Source organism: Necator americanus, chromosome II (assembly GCF_031761385.1).
Source record: "Necator americanus strain Aroian chromosome II, whole genome shotgun sequence".
NCBI lineage: Eukaryota > Metazoa > Nematoda > Chromadorea > Rhabditida > Ancylostomatidae > Necator > Necator americanus.
This window is the reverse complement of record NC_087372.1, coordinates 11,970,350-11,990,958: the sequence shown is the minus strand read 5'-3', so window position 1 is coordinate 11,990,958 and position 20,609 is coordinate 11,970,350. Positions and strand designations below refer to the sequence as shown.

General features: G+C 39.9%; 2 protein-coding genes across 3 annotated transcripts; one reads left to right on the top strand and one right to left on the bottom strand.

The window, feature by feature from the left end:
• Nucleotides 1-112: 112 nt before the first annotated feature.
• RB195_017588 (uncharacterized protein) lies at nt 113-5,104 on the top strand (the record flags this gene model as incomplete). 2 transcript variants are annotated; one of them, XM_064184652.1, is made up of 7 exons in its annotated part: nt 113-489; nt 2,625-2,646; nt 2,854-2,932; nt 3,410-3,535; nt 4,524-4,712; nt 4,761-4,882; nt 4,967-5,104. In XM_064184652.1, 7 exons carry the CDS (start codon nt 113-115, stop codon nt 5,102-5,104), a joined length of 1,053 nt encoding a protein of 350 aa, XP_064040532.1. The 2 variants fall into 2 exon arrangements, with proteins under 2 accessions (XP_064040532.1, XP_064040533.1); XM_064184651.1 differs by lacking the exon at nt 2,625-2,646 and adding an exon at nt 1,788-2,014 and having other exon boundaries at nt 369-507.
• A 2,213-nt stretch (nt 5,105-7,317) lies between these two features.
• On the bottom strand, nt 7,318-18,058 carry RB195_017587 (uncharacterized protein; the record flags this gene model as incomplete). Its single annotated transcript, XM_064184650.1, has 17 exons — nt 7,318-7,399; nt 7,502-7,635; nt 7,683-7,852; nt 7,905-8,098; nt 8,352-8,448; nt 10,650-10,721; nt 10,827-10,962; nt 11,072-11,188; nt 11,913-12,068; nt 12,122-12,223; nt 12,428-12,514; nt 12,575-12,668; nt 12,746-12,867; nt 14,680-14,762; nt 16,019-16,096; nt 16,594-16,725; nt 17,944-18,058. The coding sequence occupies 17 exons, from the start codon at nt 18,056-18,058 to the stop codon at nt 7,318-7,320; spliced, it is 1,971 nt and encodes a 656-aa protein (XP_064040531.1).
• Between the last annotated feature and the right edge of the window lie 2,551 nt (nt 18,059-20,609).

Here is a 20,609-nt window from a genome sequence, read left to right as displayed (position 1 = left end):
CCTCTTCAACACCACCGTACTTCCTGCTCTGATCTATGCTTCGGAAACGTGGGCATTTTGCAAGCAGGGAGAAAACGCAGTAAGCATTATTGAAGGCGCAATTGAGAGAGTGATGCTAGGAGTATCCCGTTTCACGCAAGTGAGGGACGGGATTCGAAGTTCTCTCCTACGTCAACGATCGAAGATTAGAGACGCCGCCGTGTTTGCCAAGGAAAGTAAAATAAGGTGGGCCGGACACGTGATGCGCTTTAATGACAACCGTTGGACCAGAGCCGTGAGCGACTGGGTTCCCCGCGATATTAAGCGCACTACAGGAAGACCGCCGACCCGATGGTCAGATTTCTTAACGAAGTCCTTCAAAGAAAAATATGATGCTCTTCGTTTCCCACTCGAAAGAAGGAACCACTGGGATACTCTGGCACGCGATCGGGACAAATGGAAGAATTACTGGCGCCCGCTCGACCAGTTCGAAGATCAACGGGAGTCAAGGTGATCAAGGTGATCAAGGTGATTGTGAAGTGCTCGGTTCACTCTCATTATGGTTGCTATTTTGTTCACCATCGTCATTTTGTGTGATTTAGGTTTCTACTTCATCTGAATTTTGGTTTTCGCCCCTTGTACAGCGGGTAGTGTACCCGAGTTTTAAACTCATTCTGTCTAAAATGCAACTGCTTTCGTCTAATCGTGCAGCTAACATGAATATGAGGTCACTTGCCTCTGCTATAGCTATTAGCAATTGAGATTCATATTCAATGTGCTCCATTTCGAGCATTAAGTCTTTCTTCTCAGATTTATTTTTACAGTTTTTGTACTCGTCCCTTATTTCATTGTACAATTTTTGCAGATTTTCTCTGCCTTCTCTAATCTCTAATATGATACCGCTCTTTAGGAGGGTAATTGCTGACCTACATTTTTCGTACCTCTCTTCGTCTACGGTAGGAAATCTGCAAAGCCTTTGCTGTGAACTCCTTATATCTGGAGATTAAATTTTCAAGCGTTAATGCGCTCATAACAATTGGTGTCTTGTGGAAATGAAGAGCCATTTTTTGGCAAGTTCTTTCCAAAATTTACTCAGCTGTGATTAGTCAGAGATTTAGCTCCAGGTACGTTGTGTACGGGAGAAAATTACTCACAACTGACGTGGGTTACTCTGATTTATTTCAGAGATTTAGCTCCAGTTAATTTGTACGGGAGCGTCCCCAAAAACGGGATGAATCAATCAGACCTAGGGGTTTTATCACCCTAATTGAACAGACCGAAACGGTGGTTCAGTGAGATGTGTTTATTATACAGCAGGCAGAGAATGTGAGTGAAGTAATGAGTGGGCAGAGTGTTGTCTGCCGCACTCTTGGACGGTACAAGTCGTTATGCAACGAAAATAACCACAACAGCGAACGGTGCTTTATACGCTACGCCCCTTATTTATCATCGGGGTCGATGATAATGACTATTACTGATAAACTCTTAAAAGTAACATCATGCTATACAACAACGGGCTTGTTCTCTCATGTGTTTGTGTTTGTGAAAACGTTGGCATTGTGCCCAAAAAGAATATATTAGGTTGTTCGGATATAAACGAGACTTTCGAAACTTTACGAATTTCGAACAGCAATTTGGACAGTTTTGGTTCCATTTTGTTCCTGGCGTTTTCCTGTATATTTTACTTTCTTTTTTGTCTATTTTTGATTTCTGTAATATTTTTTTTATTTCATAAAAATTTTTTGTTCCTTAAAAATAAAAATTTATTTATTTATTTACTTATTTATTTTATTTTTATTTTATTGAAGATGTGATTTCGCGAAGTCAATGCTACAAATGGTTTCAACGCTTTGAAAATGGAAATGAGAGCTTAGAAGACGAAGAACACCGACGTCGTCCTCAAGTGGTAGACGACGAATTACTGAGGAAGGCGATCGAGTCTGACCCGACACAAACTACAAGAAAACTTGCCCTAGAGTTCGGATGTTCGAATTCGACAATTGACGAGCATGCATGCAATCGAGAAGACAAATCGGTGCGGCAAATGGGTTCCTCATAAGTTGAGTGATGAAAGTAAAGCTGTCCGTAAATCGAAAAAAAAATCGAAGAGTTGGGCTGGAAAGTTTTGCCGCATCCGCCGTATAGTCCGGACTTTGCTCCTTCGGACTACCATCTATTTCGATCGATGCATCACGGATTGTCGGAGAAAAAGTTCAACAATATCGACGAAGTCTGATCTTGGGTCGCATCATACTTCGACTCCCCCAAATTCTTTGGGGACGGCATCCACAACCTGCATGGTCGATGGCGAAGCGTTGTTGATAGTTGTGGAGAATATTGTTTGGAATAAAGACTTGTTATAAAGAATTTTGTGATGTTTGAAAGTTTGAGTCGAAAGTCTCGTTTACATCCGAACAACCTAATATATACGATAGAATATTTTCTTCAGTTCTGTTTTGCTTTTTCCATGAAGGAAAGGAATTAGAAGTATTCCTCTTTTATCTCGTGCACATTTTGAATATAATTGAAAACATTACCACAAAAAGTCTTACGAAATTGTCTCGTACCAATTATTTTTTGCAGAACAGATTTCACACTGTCATTTGGTTAGTATTTGACGGAAGACGCTTCTCTTAGTCTTGTAGATTGTACTACTTAAAACCAGAGGTAGCTTTTCTAAAAATTTCCTTCGAGTCAGCTTTTATGAACTTTTGAAAATAGGTTGTTCGGAGAAGTGTTTCTGTTTTACGACAATCTCTGAATAACAGCCGCCCAGAGCGTAGAAAAACTGCATACAAAGTAAAACGTAGAAAAACAGTAGTCCCTATTGTTAGAAAGTTTTTATTTTGAAAAATTACTAATATCTGTACTAAGGGAGAAGAGGACCCACTGGCGCAGCTCTTGCACGCTTTCGGAACAACTCGAGCAAATCGAACAACAAAGGGAAAAGAAGGTGAGACAAGTGAATAATATGTTAGGAAGACACTTGCAACACAACCTTTACAAACATAAAGTACATTATTTTAACGGCATCTATGGTAGAAGTATTAGCAAAGAAGCACTAGTTTTAATCCCTTAATAATTTAAGAGAAATGTAACGATCACGCCGCCCTAAGGCTGCAAAGCAAACCGTAAAACAGATAGTTGGCCCGAATTTACACTAAGAAGTCGGATTGTCCTTCAAGAGACCGCGCGACTACTTGCAAGTGTGCTGCCGCCGGTGTTGTTTTTATCAATGCCGACATGTGATGATAAGGTCACCCTGCGATAGTTGCCTTGTCCAGGTTTGTTGATCGATCCACCACAGCAGGACCTGAGTCAACGCCTGAATTTCCTCTCTATTTTTTCTTGCATTTGAGTTCCTACCTGTTCAATGAAAATGGTTAAATGTTGCTATGATTTTCATCCTGAATTGTTGAAAAAAATTCAGAAGACCATCTCTCAATAATGTGTGAGAAAGAGATCACAGCGAAGGATCGCGCAGTTCTCAACCATATTTTGAACCCGTTAATGCCGATGGAAGTAGCGGACATTGACGGCGGATCTGGGCTTGAAGGTGGTAAAGAAGCTTTTTGTAAACTACACTTCAATGCTTTCAAACCAAATCATTTGAAACCTTTCACGAACTTTCCTAAAAATGCAGCATTGCAAAAATGAAAGTAAAAAGTTAATGAAGAGTTTGTAGAATGTGTATTAAAGGGAAACCTCCTCGAATCAGTTTGTCTTTTTTTCCAAAGTCTTTTGATCTATGTATTTATTTGGTCAATTTAAATCAGTATGACTTTTCTCCAGCATCTGCTATTTATATTAGATAAGCTTTTTAGAGAGGACATCAGAGCAAATCCATATTATATCCATAGAATCTCATATTTCTACGGATGGCATGCAATGAAAATTGAGCTACACTAGAATTTGTATTTATCTTTTTTCACATTGTTTTTAACTTTCAATTTGAAAGTCAACACCCGAAAATAATAGCTATTGCTTTCCTCGAAGAAGTCATGTTCTGTAATCACGTTCTTTGGAACTGTAAAATATGTGTAGACTTTTCCTTTGTGATTATCAGTAGTGTACATTACATATGTACACTCAGTCTCGCCAGATGTACTATGAATAAAGACGTCTTCAAGAGTTCCTCTTAACTCAAGCCAAATTTGTAACGTTGTAAGAACCAACTGAGGTAAATTTGGCGGGTAGTGAGAGCTGGATTGAGACTTTACATTACATGAATTATTACAAATCATCATAGCCGTGAAATTCTCAGAAATTATTCAAGTGATTCTTAGATGATTTCCATGCAAGGATGGTCATCAGGATTTTTTTTTTTTGTTATGGTCAGATGCATACTTTTTCCAAATTATATTTGCGGCAAACAATCTTATCGAGAGGAAGAACCTATGTGAAATTTAATTTGTGACAATTAATGTATTAAACAAACAGATGAAAAAAAAAGATTAACCCAGCGATGCAATAACATCACATACAAATTTAGTAGGAGATTAAATTTTTTTTATTTCGTATTTCAACTACTGCTCCAAGTTAAGACGTTCCAATCACTGCTACTGGCATCGAAGAATCGCGAAACTTGGAGAAGGAGGGAGTTCGCCTCGCTGAAACCGGTCAGCTGGACGCAGCAATCCGAAAATTCTCTGAAGCAATAGAAAAATGTCCGATGAATCCTTCAGCATACAACAACAAAGCACAAGCGTTACGGTTAGCAGGGAAGCCAGAAGGTAGGGTCGTTTCTGTTTGGTGACTTTGATTGTAGTCTAGTTCTACAGAAGCGCTCACCGATTTGGAACAAGCCATAATTATCAGTAAGGGCACTGGAAAAAGTGCTTGCCAAGCTTTCGTGCAGCGTGCAATGATCCATAGGCTTCGCGGAGAGGACGACCTTGCCAGGGTAAATAGTGTTAACGTTTTTATGATCTTAGTGGGACTTGGAGCAAACGTCACAACAAATTAAAAACCTCTTTCTTCTAAACAGGCAGACTTCCAAAAAGCCGCAGATTTTGGATCGTCCTTCGCAAAAATACAAATGGTGGCTCTGAACCCGTACGCTGCGATGTGCAATAAGATGCTGAGTGAAGTGTTCAACAATCTCAAGGAAGGAAAATCTGAATGATGATTTGCTGGAATGTTTCTGATTTGACAAATTAATTTTGAGAATGATAGGCATAATAAATATTTTTCCATTTGAATAGAAGATAAACGTTCAAAAAAAGTCTAACGACGGCAGATCGCCTACTGTAGTTGTAATTTGGGAAAAAATGTAGTTGACTAAACTAACCTGAAATCCGTACCACCTCAGATTCGAGGGGTGATGCGTTCAAGATTTCATTGGATGTTATGACGTATTGAAAACATTGAGAATAGCTCTACCAAAAAAGTATGTGCTCTGCTTCGATTTTCTTCTTCCATCTCTTTCCTCTGTACTTACGTATAGTTTGAAGACATATTATTACCTGAGTTCAATTTGTACCAGATGTGTACCAGATAGACAGTGGTGAAGGTCCTTGAATCTGCAGCGCCCCGCAGAATTTGGTCCTTTTATTCTTTTCTTCAACTGCAATACGCTACCTTGAATGTTCGAATTTCAAAAAATCTCGTCAGCAGATAACAGCGTGATATCTTCGTGAAAGTACTAACAACTATTATCATTTTAATTCGTGGTATCGTAGACTATCTGGATCTTTTGAACGGGTTTTGGTGAGAAGCAGGTTATTATAGGCTAAGTTTAATCAGGCCATAAAAAGGAAAAATCCTACGGAATTGTTACTTGACTGAGAAAACAGAGGTGTCCTTCTATTCAAAATTTGCCTCTTTTTTTGCACGGAAATGCTCTGACCTTCAACACTCCGAAACTGACTTTGATTTTTTTACTGCACGTCAGATGGGATTTATGAGTCCTTTGTTCAGAAAAGAATACTATTTTCGAGAACGTTTAACATATAATTGAGGATATCATGAAATAAACTAATGTACACTCCAAGGTTCTTTGCCATAAAAGAGAAAATCTTTCCTATTTACAAACATTGCCTATCATCTCTAACATTCCATGAATCCTGTCCTCTTCTACTCTCTCATTTACATTGTTCTTTGTCATACCGAAATATGGATTGGTGTAGTGAGTTAAAGAACACACTAGTAAGTTTTGTTGGTTCTTCTGGAAATCTACTACGGAATCCGGAACAAATGTGCATTTGCACGTCACAAAACATTACGATGATGAAGATTGCGGATGACTTTGGGACCACACAGATACGAGTGGTGAGAACATTTCGTGGTTTCAGAAATACAAGCTGTTCTGAAAAACTTATCCATCGCTTGTATAGTACTGTGAAGAAACGACTTCCTCACTTTATCAGAGAAGCTAAACATACTTCAGCAGTACTTACAACTTTGAAGACTGTAGTATTTTACTGTTAAAGGCATCACCCCACGAATCTGGGGTGGTATTGGTTTCAGGCAGGTAATGCCTATACGGGGTCGTAGATTGGGGGAAGAGGGTGATTCCGTTCATCTGTCCCTGTATCAATGTAAACGGACGACCCCGGAACTGTTTCTTACGACAGCTTCTGTTGCAGTGCGCAACTGCTGCGCCCCGCCCAATTCGTCGAATCCCCTTGGGACGAATCGCAGACGGAACGGGGCGCAAACGTTGAGATTCTGCATGATTTCCCTCTTTGGCTCCGGCACTTCGTATTGATCAGTGGTTCGAGTTCCTGCACTTTTAGCAACACTCGGTTTGAAAAACAACCTGTTCAGTAACGGTATGTATGTAAGAATAAGTCGATGAATTTCCTAGCAGGATTATACCTATCACAGGCACGCAAAACACGATGCGGACTAATAGGAGACCTGTGTGCATTTCAGAATTAAGAGCAGCACATCACGAAACTGAACTAGTTGGAAAACGTGTGAGAATATAGAGTTCGGGGTGTAGATTACGAATATGAGCGTAGCTCCACTTCGCTAATCCCCTAAATCTGCAATGCCTAACCTATCGAGGTCCAAAATTACAAAATTGCACCAAAATGCTGTAAAATGCGTTGTGGTACAAACTCGTAATTGTTATATTTAACACTAAAATGTCAATTGGTTCTTTTATCCTTATTCAGTAGTGCATCGAACAAATTAGTGGGTTCAGGTCGCTGATAAATTACAGGACTCCACTAGGAAAGTTACATTCTAAGAACGAACGACCAACTTAATTTCCAGTTTTATTAAAATGTTGAGGTTATCACGATATGAATAATAGGAGATAAAAACCCGTAGCAAGCAATAAGATGAATCTTTGACTGAGCAGGAAACAAAATCCTTCTCGTGACGCCAATATTACACAGAATGTTCTGCAACTTTTGGCCGTTTCAGAAAACGAAGAAGAGCGATGATTGCATCCGGTTTTACACCAGGAATTCTGAAAAGTGAAGGGAGGCATTTTCATAATAATCAAAACTCAAATCTTTTAAACCATAACTTTTTCGATTTGAGCACTATGTGAACAGTTTCAACCTCTTACCTGGACGCTGCAGCTAAATTTACTGGACGGGCACGGTCCAATTTTTCTCGGCATTCAACGCTGAGTCCTTGCAAGCTTCCGTAGTCTATATTTTCCGGAATTAGACTGTTTGATTCGCGGTCAATTTCATCCATCTGAACAACACTTTTTGGACAAGAAAGATGCATATTTAACAGCTCACTTTTGTCTTCATCCTCTTTTTTGCTCCTTCATAACTAGCCTCAAATTTTACACGATTTTCCAAACGTAGTTCGTCTCCGAGCATACATTTGGGCAGTCGCTCAGGGAATGCTTCCTTCAGCACATTAAGTGGAACGTCATGGCGATACATAATTTCGTACGCAGATAGAACTAAACTGTCATACTCTTCTTAAAAAAAATTAATGAATGAAAACAAGAATACCTTTTGTGAGCTTCTTAGTTTGAAGAGTGGGTATAATGGTAGACCATTTCGTAAGACTCATCCTGATTTCTTTCAACGTCTTCGTCGTACTCTCGACAGCATTCTTCTCTATCAGAAAACGAGACCAACGGAAATCACTAACCGCACCCCAATGCCGTCCTATCTCCGTCAAACGTATATCAGCATTATCAGGTCTGAATGTTAACGATACTGCAGAGCATCCATCTATTAATCAATTAATCTAAGCTGAGTGTAAATTGAAACTAAAGGTATAGAACAAATCCAAAACCTAGAATGCAGTTAAACACTAACTCAAAAAAAAGAGAAAACTTTCTCTTGATTTGATCTATGATTATTTACTTAAAGTTGTTCTCAAGATCAATAAAAATGGTGCTGAGAACAACTTGAAAGGACAAAGTCTCAAGCCACACATAATCTACAACTCGCCTGAGATGCAGCCGATGTTCAGCTCTCGAAGTGAACATTCGATATGGTTCATTTGTACCCAGGCTTGTCAAATCATCGATCAAAACACCAATATATCCTAAACACCTATCAACATGCACGTAAAAAAATGCGGTTTAGAAACATTGAGAAATAGCCTAGAAGAGTTCGGATGTAGTAGTGAAGGCAGTACCACAAAGAGATATTGCGATGGAGAGAAACAGAAACAGGAACAGGTACAATAATGTGAAAAATAACAAAATAAAATAATGGCAAGAAAACTCAAACTAAGATGCAAATCTTGAGCTGGAGAAAACATCAGAAAACATCCCTTTAGAGTGATAATCACAATTCACAACAGCTCCAAATTGTAGCAGTATTTGCAACCCCTTATTTGATCCACACCCAATCGAACAAATGAGGATGGTTATGGCAGGAGGAGCGACAATCGCGAACTGCAGCGATAGTGGTGCAAGCAAAGGCTCCTCTCAATCCAGGCCGCTAGCTCCACCGTACCGCTTCGAGTGCAGTCGTTTACATAACTGCAGCGAGCTTCATGTCGCTTTGAACCAACTATATCTCGGTGTTATGCATCAAATCCTTGATGAAGGCGTGCAACGGAGTCTCTCAACAGAGCGCTACAAGCTTCTCGAGGCTTCTTTCTTCTTATTCTCCACAGTCCATCTTTTTATGTATGATTGTTTTGCGAGTAGGATTACGTGATGCAAAAGAAGCTTTTATCAATTTGTTTGGTCCCTTTTTGTTTGTTCACCTTTCAGTTTGTAGAGAATTTAATTTCTGTCCCATTGTTTTGTATAAGTGTGCACAATTAGAATCCACCATAGCCGAAATTCCAAAAAAAAAAAAAAAACATTTTTCACTAGTTTAAAGGCAGCGTGTCACGAAATTGAACCAGCGTAAAAACCTGAGACTTCGGGGTATAGATTACGAATATGGGCGTGCCTACGCTCAATACCCCCAATCGATCAGAAAAACGAGGGAACAACCTTTTTTTCCTATGAAGTACGTTAGAAGGCGCCCCTTGCACACACTCCGATCCTCTCGGCAACCTAGTCGCTGGTTTTACCTAGGAAAGCTGCTAAGGAGATCTCATCGTCTTTTGACCATTCGCACGTGTACAAAGCTGGCGTGTTCTAACGTATTCCGTTACAAATAAGGCCGTTTCTTACGGCGTTTTTTTTTTTCAGGGCGAATTGGAGAAATTGCGTGAAGTTCCGTTATTTGTAATCTACACTACAAACTATGTTTTTTAAATCACGTTTCCTTACTATGTCAATTTCGTGATACGCTGCTTCTAAATAATTGCTGCTGATGCTAGGGCAGCATTCCACAGATATCGATTTGCAGAAATTGAATTTCAGCAGTAGTTTTCCTTAACTCTGTATAGTTAGTGCTATTCTGAAATGGATTTTGATATTTCACTACGCCTGCGGTTTCAAAGAAACGCTAATCGTGCACAGCTACAGAAAGAAATGGGAAGAAATCTAACTCCCAAAAAGATGACATTGCAGATGCAGCTTAACAGCAAAACAAACAGTAAAATTCGCCCTATACGCACATCTTCACAAAGGACGCGATGCGTCACAATGATACAACACGTTTCTGAATAATGTAACCTACATCCTTACTGCAGACACTCAAGGGAAGATGTCTGTGTTGCTGCACGAAAAAAAAAGTCTTTCTTGGAAAGGATGACGAATTCCTTAAGATGTCTTACAGATGTCGCAAAACTGCGCAGACGTCATTTCGATCTATAGAAAGGACTGGTCAGCTGTAATTTGAGTTTTATTCGCAATATAATGATAGATAAACATTAGTGTTAATCTACGCTGTGAACGGAAAGTTGTGGTGGGGTTACATAATTTGTGCACCTCTTCTGTTTTCATAATAGCGAACAAAATACAGCGCATTAAATGTTACTTGACTTTTTTTAATTTTTCAAATTGAAGAGACGCGGACTACTTCACGTCGAAAATCATGTTTTCAAACTGTGCTCAAATGTATAACACTTTTCATAGTTTTTGCATGGCATAATTTTAGCAATGATTTTAGTAAAATTGAAAGAATTCTTTCCCGAAGGGCTGCTGTTATTGTGCCTGTTATGACTTCTTATTTATTAAGGAAGCAACTTATTCTTAAATAACATTTCTTTCAAAATATTTGCCAATCCGGTCCACTTTCACTGTGTATAGCGCAAAAAAAACAGTCTTAAAGTATTAAAAATGAAAGCAACCTGAACATTAGCAAACGAAGATACGATACTAGTGAGGATAATCGTACCTTGAGAGCGACGAATCACCATTCCTTCTTCGTTGCGTGCCGAAGCAGCAGCATTTATGCCAGCAACAACACCTTTAAAGCGATTGTACAGAACGTTTTTGTAACAAATTTTGCATGCAAAGACTTTGACAAGAAATTCACACCATACGTCACCATATTTGAACGACTATAGTTCACCTTGAGCAGCCGCTTCTTCGTATCCAGTCGTCCCATTAATTTGCCCGGCGAGAAAGAGTCCTTTCACCTTCTTGGTTTCAAGAGTGGGATGTAACTGTTTTGGATCGACAAAGTCGTACTGTACGCCATATCCAGGCTGCGCAATTTCGACCGAAAACAGAACGATATATATTCAAACAAATCAAGCAATCAGGAAGACAAATCAAGAAATACCCACTCATGGTTTCCAACGTTATTTTACCAACCTTGTGTAAGCCTTTGATAGCTCTCATTACTTTCAGCTGGATTTCTGGAGGAAACGTCATTGACATCCCTTGAGGATAAATCAGCTCCGAATCAAGACCCTCGTGCTCCAGGAATACCTGAATAGAATAACAGCTTTAACTAAGTATGCGAGCGTGGAATACTAGTACAAATTCTTAGTTCCTACTTCCTACTAGATTAGTATTTAGTAAAGTCAATAGTGTCCTCAATAACGCAGGTACATGAAAGCTCCAAATAAGACTATTATCGAGTGTACGATAGCTTACTACTGAATGTTCGCTTTTTTCATTTTCTCTTTCGCAGCAAAAACATGTGCTAGAGAACGAATACAAGCAGAAAGGACGCCAGATGATCTGAATCCTCTTTCCTGAACATCATAATGTCGAGTGCTTCAGTTTGAGAAATTTTGCATGCATTCATATGGTGCACAACAAAAATTCAGCGAAAAGGAATATCGAAAAGTTGGATTTGAGACGAAATGGAGACAAATCTACTAAATAGCGGGACGTCATCATATGTGGATGGGTGCAAAGTGAACCCGAATGGATCAGGATAACCGAACATGCATTTCGCTCTCTTAATCAGCCCATTTTTATCTGCATAATTAGGAAATTGGAAAAACTGCTAGAAAGCGCTGCACTCGTGGCTACAAACTTTGCTGTTAGCCTTGCTACTGCGCTACCAGCTATTAGAAGGGGAGTAGTAAGCGATAAGAGATGTTGTGCATAGGTATATAATGAAAAAACAACATATCCTTCTGATTCATTATACTCTCTTTACAACTAAGAACTGCAGGAGGATATAATCCAATGAAGAACTAACACGATGATGGAGATTACGGAAGCGTATCACTTTCGATTCTAATGATGGACAATAACGAGGTCCGCTTGCTTCTGCCTTTATGTGTTCATTATCAGCTAAGTTTTCTTCAACAATATCTCTCACATCGTCATTTGTGTACCCTAGATAGGTGGGGAGCTGAAATAGACAAGTTCAGATGGCAGACATCGAAATTTGCGGCATAAACTGACCTGTTCATTCGGTGGCAGCCATACCTGATCAGTCATAAATGAAAATGGAATCGGGTCCGGATCAGGAGCGCGAACATCGAAATGAGAAAAATCGATTGAATTCTGAATAAAAATGCTGCGAAGGCAACCCACAAACAGGCACCAGTACTTATGTTTGCCTGTAGGGCCACAACGAACTCTCGATTGGAGTAGAGCAGAGAGTAGATGGAGCACGTCTCAAACATAACCACGTAATGTGTTGTCGAAGTTGCGGTCAATAGGGCAAAGATAAGTACCAGTGACTATACCTAGTAGTATTTAGTGAACCTTCAACAACCGCGGTGGAGTTCCGGTACGAAGACGACCGAGACGAAATCCCAACTCACGGAAGGATTTCGATAAACCGATAGCGCTCTTAAAAGAGGCAGTCAAAAACGTTCAAAATGACCTCGTAAAACTATGCAGTGAAACAACTTTTTCCCCGATCCTTCCAGCAAACCATCTTTGCTTCCCCAGGAAGATCTCTCCTCCTAAGAACGTCCCAGTTGCGATGACAATTGCTTTTGCCCTAAAAACAGTGGCCAGTACTAAAGCGATCATTTTCATCATCACTTAACACAAAATTACTGGTCATATAATGCCTACCTAAGCTTTGTACCATTCTCCAACACAACACCTGATACTCGCATCTTATTACCGCTATCTTCTGTAGCGAGAGCCTGTACGTTACCCTCAACTACGTCGAGATTTGGTGTAGAAAAAATCTCCTAGAAATGAACACATAACATACAACAGCACACGAACATAATCCAGTTGTTATAAGGAGGTAGATAAAATAAAGAAAAGCTGGCAGTTGCAGAAAACGTTCCTCGCATAATACAATGATGAAGTAACTTAAGGAAGGACATGTATACTGAAGAGCGCGTCTCTCCTTTCTATTGGTGAGAGGGTGTCCATGGGACGATGTCTGGCAAGTATGACTGTTTTTTTGTGAATGCCGAATGAGCGATTTCGACAAGGGAACGGGGAAATCAGCTTTTTTCACATTGCAACCACTGGAACCGAAATTAAGTAATGGGACCGGATTTATATAGCAGTTTAACGAAGTATCTATTAGTGCTTCTCTCTTCTTCTGCATCCCCGTTAGGGACAGAGAAGTGAGATTTCCTGTCCGAAAATCCCGATGGTGAGGAACACGATAATATCATTGGTTTTTAAGCTAGACCAAAAATGAAGGAATTCGTTGTACTGAGTTTAGAGAAAACACGTTCTCTGCAACTGTTGTCAAGCCAAATTGAGAACTTTTTTTTAGCAGATACCTGACAAAAAAGCACAAGGAACCGAAATTATTTTGCTTAATTTCAAGGTCGGAAAATGTTCAGAATGAGGCTCTCAAGAGATCTCTTCACGGTGAGTTTAGTAAGGAATCATTCGAAATTACTCATTGAAAAGTTATCCATAGAGAAATGCAAATATTTATTATAAAGTAGAATATCTATGAGAACTTTGAAGTCGAAGCTAAAAATGTAGCAATAACCTTGTTGTTCAGCTTTTCCTTCAAAATACAGCCCACAACTGAAATATAATTTGTATTGAGTTCTCGGTCAAGAGTAGAAACATTCTGCTGGTATCTCTTCGTCACTTCTCTATTTTGACGTAAGATAAATATATTAGTGCTAGCGAAATAGATTAATACCAGTGTGGTAAGATATTCTCACCACTGGATCTCCTCGAGTTTACTGGTCACGAAACTTTAATTAAGAGCAACGAAGATTTTGAAGCCATGCTCCAGATAAATATTGAGAGTTAACTAATGAAATCTCAAAGGCTCTTCTGACATGTTACTTAAACTTAAGGCAGCTCAACCAGTGGTTTTCACGTTGACTGCGGAGAGGAATAATACTGAGAGGAGGCGTCCTTGATTCTCGACATCTGTTTAATGTACAGAACTATAACTAGAACTCGCAGTAGGCACTGAAATGAAGCAAGAAACAAGAATGCCACCTGTGTTGAGTGCATAGAACAAAAGAAAACAACGAGCAACCCCAATTTTACTCGAGTTTACTCGAGTTTCCCGCATCCTCATGATGAGCAACTTTTTCAAAGTTCAAAGCAAAAGTTCCGAATCCAGAAGACATTCAAAACGTTGAGTTAGTGAGGATCCATTTTCAACAAAGTGCAAAGTATTAGTTGTATCGTATCGTAGTAGGTGAGTCACTGATTGTAATAAAAATACTCTGGTCGAGTAATAGTGGTAGTAGCAAGCACTTTTAGTATCAAAGATTTTATGTTCCCTTCAGGTATTTGACCTACCAGGGTATATGCTACGGTGATTTGCTGAACAGCAACACCTTTTAGCAGTTTCTGAGGTGTTTGGAAAACCTGCACCACATAACAGTGAAAGTCGTGTAGTTCGTACGCTCTCGCCACTCCGATGTCTGATTGCGTTTAGCAGAAGCAGAGCCACCACGTGACAATCAGACTTCTACAAGTGACCCCAAAAACAAGCATTACCTACACCCAAACCACACCAAGAAAAAAACCACATTTACATTTACGTGATGAAAATTGTGCAATACCTTTTGCATGTGAGCCTTGTACAGTTTTCGGTCAATTTGCGCTCGAAGTCCAAGAACAGCGGGACCTTGACCAGAATTTAAAGCTGAAACAAGGAAAACGTTCTGATTAAAGGCAACACGGAAATGACGATGCTGAAATCTCCCCATAAAAGACAATATTAGGAGTGTAGATTACGAGCATAAGCGTGCTAACCTTCAGTTATCCCCAACCGTCACCAGGAACCGCCTACCTTCACGGATTTTCCCACCTTGTGCTCGTAATCTACACTCCTAATATTGTCTTTTCCCACCAGATAGCTTAGAATGCTAATTCTGTACACGCTCCGGCTTCCTCAGGAGCGTAACCATTGGCTTTACTACCAAAATGGGCGGCTTGGAAATCACTGATTATTGTCCGCTCGCTCGCAGACATTATTCATGTACGGGGAGGTGCGTTAAACGATGCCTCGTCGGAAAATTCGTACGGGAGAGCCGTTCCTCACATCCCTTTTGTCAGGACAAATACTGGAGAATTGAGCCTGAATGAGTAGCGGACAATCTACATTCCTAACCCATCTTTTCCTGGAGAGACCCCAACATCGTGGTATGCTGCATATAAACTCTACGATTAATAAACAGAAAGCTATTTGGTGCAAAAGAATGATAAAATAAACAGTAACAAAACAGAAAAAAGTCAAAATAAGGTACAGGCTGCTTTATAGACAGAGAAACACCGTTTTTAGGAGAAGACTCAAAGTGAACAGTTATCGTACTGTTTTATCAGTAATGTTCTACTAGAATGCCGCAAACGAAAACAAAATTGAAGTATTCAGATTGCTGGGTAAGCTTTTATAATGCTTTCTAATCTGACATTTCGACACTTACGTCCTCTTCGAAGGCTTGCAAATGCCGATATAATCGCAATTTGGACCAATTATCACATTTCTCTCCCGCTATTCCGGTGATATTAACTCGAGTTTACTAGACATAATTCTCCAAATGGGGGCAAGCGCAACCAACCTTCAGTTCCACCGTTTTGTGGTCGGGCGGATTATCCGCGCCGACTTTGAAAATCACTACGATTGCGTGAAGGAGAAATATGTTGTGGTCCAAATTGCAAATACAGAAAGCTTCTAGAGAAAACGTGTGTTGGAATGTCAGGCTACAAAGCAAAATAAAAGTTCCAACTAGCAAACTGTGACATACAGCATAATTCAACTCTATTCTTTACAAAGAGTGCCCAGGCTCAACGACAAAAGAATATGGAAATTAAAAACAAAATAATGCACACAATGCTTTGCTTCAGTAAGAAAAAACAAAAGGAAAAACACAAAAAGGCAAAGATAGGTGAATCAAATACCTTGGTACGTTATAGCCGATTTGTCGCAAATTCGCCCACAAACGCCATCTAGAGCATCAACTTCCCGAATTAAATGACCTATGTGGAAAACCAATTAGTGAGTGATATCCTTCTCAAAACGACTTGAACCTAATGCAATTGCGTAAGCGAATCGGCGCGTTGGAAGCAGTGGTTGCGGTCGAGGCTGGACCACCGCTAGCTCCACTCAGAATTCAGAAATAAATCTCATCTCTAGCGATGATCCCACCTCGATGGGAACAGCTGGCTCCATCGCACCTCTTCGAATGACTACTTAAAGTCTAGAGCAGTAACTGATGCAACTGCAATGGACTTCAGGTGGTTTTGATGCGATCACATCCCAGGGGAACTGCCGCACACTTCTCAGTCATTAGCGAATTTTTTAATAGGTAGGAAGTGTCGGAGCTATAACATCTATAACCTCATTTAAGCATATATAAAACTGGTAGACCAACCGCCTGTGATTCACCGCTGTCGCATACGGCAGTTCATAATAGCGGTACCCGAAGACTGTTGTAAGCACTGAGATGCAAAACGCTAACATAATCATAATCTACCTTTTCCAATGCCACCAAAACTTGGATTGCAACTCATCTCTCCAATAGTATTCCTGTTATGGGTGAGCAGTACAGTACTGCTCCCACATCTAGCAGCTGCTGCGGCACTTTCACAACCAGCATGACCTCCTCCTGTAACATACTGCCACGTCAAACCTCATAGTAATGACATTTAACATCTGACATTCGCAATCAAGCAAAACCCGCAGTAACCATAAGTTATGCGGAAGAGTGAAAGTAAGAAAACTGCAATGGCGAGAACTCCAGAAATTGCGACTAGCTCTTGACAAGAAGATATTATTGGGTTGAGACATAAATAGTGAGCTTTCTTCTTGAAACCCAAGAATTCATGGAGAAATAAAAAGCGCTGCGAGACAACACTTCTTAAAGAAATCCTCGCTCTACGCGACAATAAAGTTCTTTCTTTCTTAGTCTCATTTATTCTCTCTTTCAGACCACCAACATAGTGTCATGTGAACAATTCGGAGTATCTTCCATAAGGCCGCTTCTGAATTTAGTTGAGATTACAAAGCCGTTGAAACTATTCGCGAAAACGATGGTGTATGGAGGGCATCGATTGATACCACAAAAACCTAAGAAAGAGGAAAACTTGAGGGAAAAAAATGAAATGAAAACGAAAGGATGGAAAAGACCGAGAGGAAGCATCAAAAGAAAGACAAAAAAGAACAATGGGAGGAAGTCATCGAAAACGATGCGAAGAACAACAACTGACAATGTGCAATTGACCTGTTACTGATCTTTTGATTAAAAAAAATGGATACAAAACGAATTCTTCTTTTAACCACGAAAATGGTGATCATGAGCGGTGTGTGATCCGTCTTTAAGGGAAAATTCCTTTTTGGAGTGCAAAGACCGCCTGGATTGGGCACTTTGAAGAACTGCTCCTTTCCCATACATAGGATCTCAGCTTCAGCGACCGTACCGATCGCCCGTGTCCAAATTTAAAAAAAATGTTTTCAAAAATACTACGTTTTGTCCATTTGACACTCTATTTTCAGAGTCCGTAAAAAGAAGAATCAACAGAATTACAAAATCAATACAGTACTATCGCATAAAGCGAGAAACTCTGTGTCAAATATTATGTAAAACCAAATACTGTAACTGTAAATAATATGTAAAACTCTAAGACAACAATATTTTATGCACATTTTCACGTGAAAGAACTCTCACGACTTACTTGCCAACCCAATAAAACAATGAGTTTCCCAGAAGAACTAAGATATTCACTGGAGTGCCACTCTCATAACTTCTACAGTAGTTTGTAAATAAACCTACGAATTACCGAATGCAGAGGCAGATTAATAACTTGGAAATTCAAAAAAGGCGTACCTATAATGATGACATCCACATCGACGTGTGAAGATATACGTCGCGCAAAACATCTCCACTTTTTCTGGGACAAAATCCGAAGTGTTCGATTGAACTGAACCGATATGAAGCCCATCTACAACACAACCAATCGGAAAAGTCTTCGGGTTGACCGCATCCCGAACTTCCGGCTGCCGTCGTCCTTTCCGCGCTCAGCCCGCAAATACGCAGTCAACCAGCGGGCGTTAACGACCGGCCCGCAGGATGACACTAATGCTGACGGCTACTGGAACTTAAGAACTAGAGGGAAACAAAGGTGAATTCACTCTTTTCTGATGATTTCGAATATATTTGAAACAAACCGATATCCCCATAAAAAATAAAGGAAGGAAATCGAGAAAGTGAATCCAGAAGTTCTTGTCTGCACCTATTCCTTCCCAGGATAGAAACTGAGATCGCAAAGTGGATTTAGAGGTGTATATTTGCCCTCCCCAAAAGACGAAGAAAACCTTGTAATCGAACTCTCTCCAAATATTCCACCTCCTATAATCAAAGCAAGCCTGAGATTCGCGGCCCTCTTTCTCTGGAGTACAACCATCGCTTGGAGAATCGGAGCGTGTTTTTGGATTGAAATATTCCTAACCTATGTAAATCGGGAATTTTAGAATTATGAACGAAGTGGAGCACGGTACCAGAAATAAGGAAAATAGGTGCCACGTACAGCAGAGGCAAATTCAAACGATAAACTAATAACATCAAACCTAATTATTGAGAGAGCTCTCAAAAGGCAAGAAAGATTCCTCTCCGGCTTAAAACACCAGAGGAGGAGTTATTGGTTCAAGGAACCTCTTAGTCGAGAAACTTGTAGTGTTTTCCTCCTAAAACTCCCTTTTGGAGCACAACTCATTTTTTCCCGGAATTATTTACCACAACTATATGAAAATGGATATCCAAAATTTTGCAGACCGCCTGGACACTGTCTTCGGGAAGCAATGTGTCTTTGGTAGTGTACAAAATTCCTACATTTTCTGAGGATCAAGAAGAAAAAAGTCTCGCGAACTTTCTTGAACAATGCGCGAGAAGCAGTATCAGGGGATTAACGGACACAGAATGGATCGCCTTCTACTATTTTATCTACATGGACTGGAGAAGGCTTGTTGTTGTTTCGATTTTAGAACAGTTTTCGTACAGTTTATCACCTTTATTTAGCTTGAAAAAAATTAGCATAGATAGCAAAATGGACAGACTCATTCATCTATGCAATTTTCTAATGGGATAAGAAAACACATTTTAGACGCATATCCAAATTGTGAGCATGGAGAAGGATGCGGTTTCTTAAAAAGAATGATATTTACTGGTTTCCTTCTGCCAGCAATCAAACAGAAACTTAGAGCAAAAGGTTAAACAAATAATCGCAACGTACTTGCGTATTTTTTATCATTTTAAGGTCTCTTCCGACTCATTGTGATGGTGCAAGGTCGAAAAAATCTCGGGAACAGTTAAAGGAGTTCCGAACAACCTACCTTTGTGATTTGGGCCCTCGTGGCTTTGACCTCATAAACAGCGTAACAACTGCAAGTCGCCCACTGAGTGAACATTTCCTCTGTTTAGAGAGTTGTTCGACTTATCACTGCTTGTAGAATGAATTAGTGACACTGACAAGTAACACACTTAAAGATGTTCCTTCTTCCAGACAACGCAAATGGCACGCGTTCAGATGCAGACAAATTCGCAAATGTGAAAAAAGTGATGTAAAGACTTTGCGTCAAATGGACAACAAATAGGCAATCTTTGATCTTTCTCAAGCGCTGCAGCCTTATTCCACCGCTTGATTTATTCCCAGATTCTATGACACATCACACATTACAACCCTTTGATCGAAAAGTGCTCTATTTTCATGGAAAAACGAGCAGAAACAAAGTTTTTTGGAGCGAAAAATAGATAGAAAAGTCATCACCTTCCGAAGAACACTCAGTTGCATTTAACAGCTCTATTAGAAGAACAATCCAGCGGTAAAAATTGAGGCAAAAACAACACTAACAACCACTATCAGCATCGGACATCGTTGATGAGTATTGCGCAGTGGCAGTGCGCGCTGAAACCCTGCAATCCCATTCTGGTTCAATTCCCATCGCTTGCATTCATGTGTACTCACTATTCCGCAATGGATTCAGTGAGAATGTGCTGGATGCTAGATCAACCCTGAGCCTTCCTGAGTGGCCACTGCTTACCTAACCAGTGCTACGCCATGGTGTTTCAGATACATCGAGGAAACTCGTTTTGGCATTCATATAAGATCGCGTGCGTCAAGTGGTTGCGTAGTGGTCTACTCTCGAACTTTTAATTACTCCCACTTGTCTTGACCTTCACCAACGCTTCTCCTGTCTCTGCTTTTTCACATTCTGTGTGACTTGAACTTGTTCAACAAATATCATTTCGTTTCAGCATCAACCATTCACACGCAGCTATTTTAATTATTTAACTTGTCCTAATCTTTTGAACGTTTTTTTTTTAAAGCACCTACCTATATTTCTAACATTTGGTAACTTGGAACCATTTTATTTCGATGTCCATGGAGTTCCTTCTGTAGGTTTTTTTAAACTCTTTAGCTAATCTTCCTCTTATTTGCCTGCTGGTGTGATCGATTGTGTTCTCGATATTTGCTTGGTAGGTCAGATATAGATAGA